Source organism: Saprolegnia parasitica (genome assembly GCF_000151545.1).
Source record: "Saprolegnia parasitica CBS 223.65 unplaced genomic scaffold supercont2.701, whole genome shotgun sequence".
NCBI lineage: Eukaryota > Oomycota > Saprolegniomycetes > Saprolegniales > Saprolegniaceae > Saprolegnia > Saprolegnia parasitica.
Window position 1 is genome coordinate 1 of NW_012157095.1, and position 2,984 is coordinate 2,984.

General features: G+C 58.1%; 1 protein-coding gene across 1 annotated transcript; it reads left to right on the forward strand.

Moving 5' to 3' along the window:
* Positions 1-24: 24 nt before the first annotated feature.
* Positions 25-255, forward strand: SPRG_17501 (hypothetical protein; the record flags this gene model as incomplete). The annotated part of the gene is made up of 1 exon (XM_012357034.1): positions 25-255. A coding segment is annotated over one exon (231 nt), but the record flags the coding sequence as incomplete, so codon positions are not given.
* Between the last annotated feature and the right edge of the window lie 2,729 nt (positions 256-2,984).

The window sequence follows — 2,984 nt, forward strand, 5'->3', positions numbered from 1 at the left end:
GAGATCGCCTTGGGCCAGACCCAGGCCGAGCGCGAGCAGCTCTTGCACTTTGCCCTCCCAGGCGGCCGCGTGCGCAACCCGATCTTTGAGGAGCCCGTGTCCAAGCAAGAGCTCGCTCAGCAAGACTACGCACACCGCAACGACGACGCCCAAGAGTCGCCAGACGACAAGATCGCAACGCTGCAAGCCACCGTCGACCACCTCGTCACCGTCGTCGAGTCGATGCGCCAGCGACTGGAGACTTCGCACTTCTAATACAATGGTCCTGCTATGAATGTTGCTGCACGTGTCGAGATGCACAACCCGGAGCCGAGTGGGCATCGTAGATCGACCATTTGAGCTCTGTTCAAAAGTATCAAGTTGATACGCAACAGCTCCTATCCTGAGCAGCCTTCTAGGCTTCTCGTAGTAACCAGGACGTAAATATACGACCGATGTCGTCGGCGGGACGTTCTCGACCAACGTCTGGACGGTGCCAGCGTACCGAGCGTTGTTGGCTTAAGTGCGCGCGTGGCCGAAAGCGTCTGCTCTACACGGCTCAGACACTGCATTCAGACGCATGGATAGGTGCAGCACCTCGTCGAGCAGCTCGCCGTAAACGGTTTTGCCGACTTATCGACGACGCGGGCTGAAAAGCTCGATGGCTCTATGGTTGCCGGGACGAGAGTCGATGGCCACGGTGCTCTGATTGCGCATCCGACTGGATATGGTTTGGCTGAGCTACTTGATGACGTCGCGGCGGCCATGACATGCCTCACCGCCGGTCTAGCGAGCTTGCAAGAGCACCTGTACAGACGACCGACGTGCCAGCGAGGATTCGCCGGAGGTTGGGCCGACTCGGTCGCTCGTCATGCGGCGCTTTTGGTCCTGCGCCATGGCTACAGAGACGTCGTCTGAGCGCCTGTGCGTAGACTATCATACAGGTAGAGGCGTACGCACTGGTGCAAGCCACGTGCGAGGGCACGGACGATGGTCGTGATCGAGCGCACGCAGTGCGGCCGGGCTCGGAGAGAATCCAGCGCAAGGCCGATCAGACGATGATCAGTCAATTGGCCTGCGAGCGCTTAGGCGAGCGATCAGTCGCACGAGGCTACCAATGCACGACGCCTGCAGAGGCGTTCTCGTCGAGGAGCTCTGAATGGTCACAGAATGCACGTGGTCGACGGCGCCGTGCTCGTGGCCGTGGGCGGTAGGCCAAACGAGGAGGTTGAAGAGAGGGCGCGGACCATCGATGCGCTCAGCGGAAGCGGCCAAGACGGGAGACGCAGGGTCGCAGTACGGCCGGCGGCTACTGGAACGATTGCAGATAGGTCGCTCAGCGGGCATGTGACAAACCATCTGGCTCCGTATCCGGACAATAGACCACACCCAATTCCAAAATGGGCAACACGGCGACGACGTCGGCGCTGGAGTAGGCGCGCGTGATCTCGCGGCATGGCTCTCATCCGGAGCACCTCATGCATGATGTGCTGCTGCTTGCGCACGGCGCCGACACTGCTGGCGACCCTACGAACCTCTCGCCCGCTGTGAATCTTTTGCCCAACGATCCGCTTTCTGCTCGAGGTAGCAAGCGGTCGAAACAGTTCGTTCTTAACGCTCACGTAGGCTGCGCCGAGCCTTTCGCATTTGCTTCACCACGTCGCGACAGACCGGACGCCGCTTCCGGCAGCATTTGCCAACCTGAACGTCGCGACGGCAGATATTTTCTCGAGCCGATGGCATAGAGTACACACCCAAGCGCGAGATGAAAAGACCTGCGCCAGCTCGTTCGTCCGGTTGAAAAGCTCGAAATACTCGGTACGATTGCGTCCAAGGTCAGCCATTGGCCCAGGCCGACGCTCCTGACTACTCTCGGGTCGCGAACAGCTTCCCGGCCCTCGCCGCGGACGTTCCACAGGCCGCGCGCTCCTCCAGTAGCTCGGCATGCTTGAGCTAGCCGCGCCCGCGCTCGGCAGTGCCCAGTGCAGCTCCTACGGGTGCCAAAGGATTCTCGAGGCGCGGCTGAAAGAGGCCATCGACGACTCTAGCATGGACGCGCTCTGCAGCGTTGTCCAATAGCATGAAGATGGAATAACGGGCGGCGTGATCGACGCGCTCACGAGCTGCGCTGACTTTGACGAGTTCAAGTGCCTCATGCTACAAGTCACACCAAACAACGCTTTTTCATAGTACGTTGACGGATGCTTGGTCGTATACCTAGCGGCTCGTTTAATCCACGGCGATGTCTGGAAAAGTATTCGCGTCGACCAAAAGTATCAAGAGTAAATCTACCGCTGCCGCAAGTGCTAACTCGTGGGCCACAAAGGCGGCAATTCTGCGCACCGCAGCATCCATCCCGACCGAGCGCAGCCACATTGGAACAGTTCTTCCCGTCGAGGGCCCGCTGTTGCAATTCCTTGACGACGACTAGTTCTCGAGCGACAGCGATGACTGCATCGACAGTGACCAAGACTACAGGTAGGTGATGTCGAGCAACCTCATCCATTTTTACATAAGACAATCAATCAAAAAATGAATTTACTTCTGTGCTGGAACATGTGCGATCCGCCCAAACGCGGCAGGGTTGCGAGGGCGGCTTGCGTCGGCCTATCTGGCAGTGGACTGGGCTCCGCGCGATGCCTTTCTCTGTGTACTTCTTGATGCTGGCGACTGGCGGGGTCTCGTCGGGCGCAAAGAGGTCGATGGCCGGCGGCGTCGGCTCTCGATCGGGAATGGATGTTTTTATTGGTTAAACTCTTCATCTTTTTAGCCAATCATAAGACTTGGTTCACGACCTCGACTTAAATAGTGTAAAAACCATTCAGCACAACGACGAGTAGCAGCCCACAGACGCGCCAGCGCCACACAGCAGCCGTGTATTCATCTTCACACACCTCTTGAATGACGTACACGTCGTTTCCGACTCTGCACGTAGCGCCATCACGCGCAAATTCATTTTCCATTTTTCGAGGTCGTTGCAGAATTGTCCAAATACTTCACGTGAC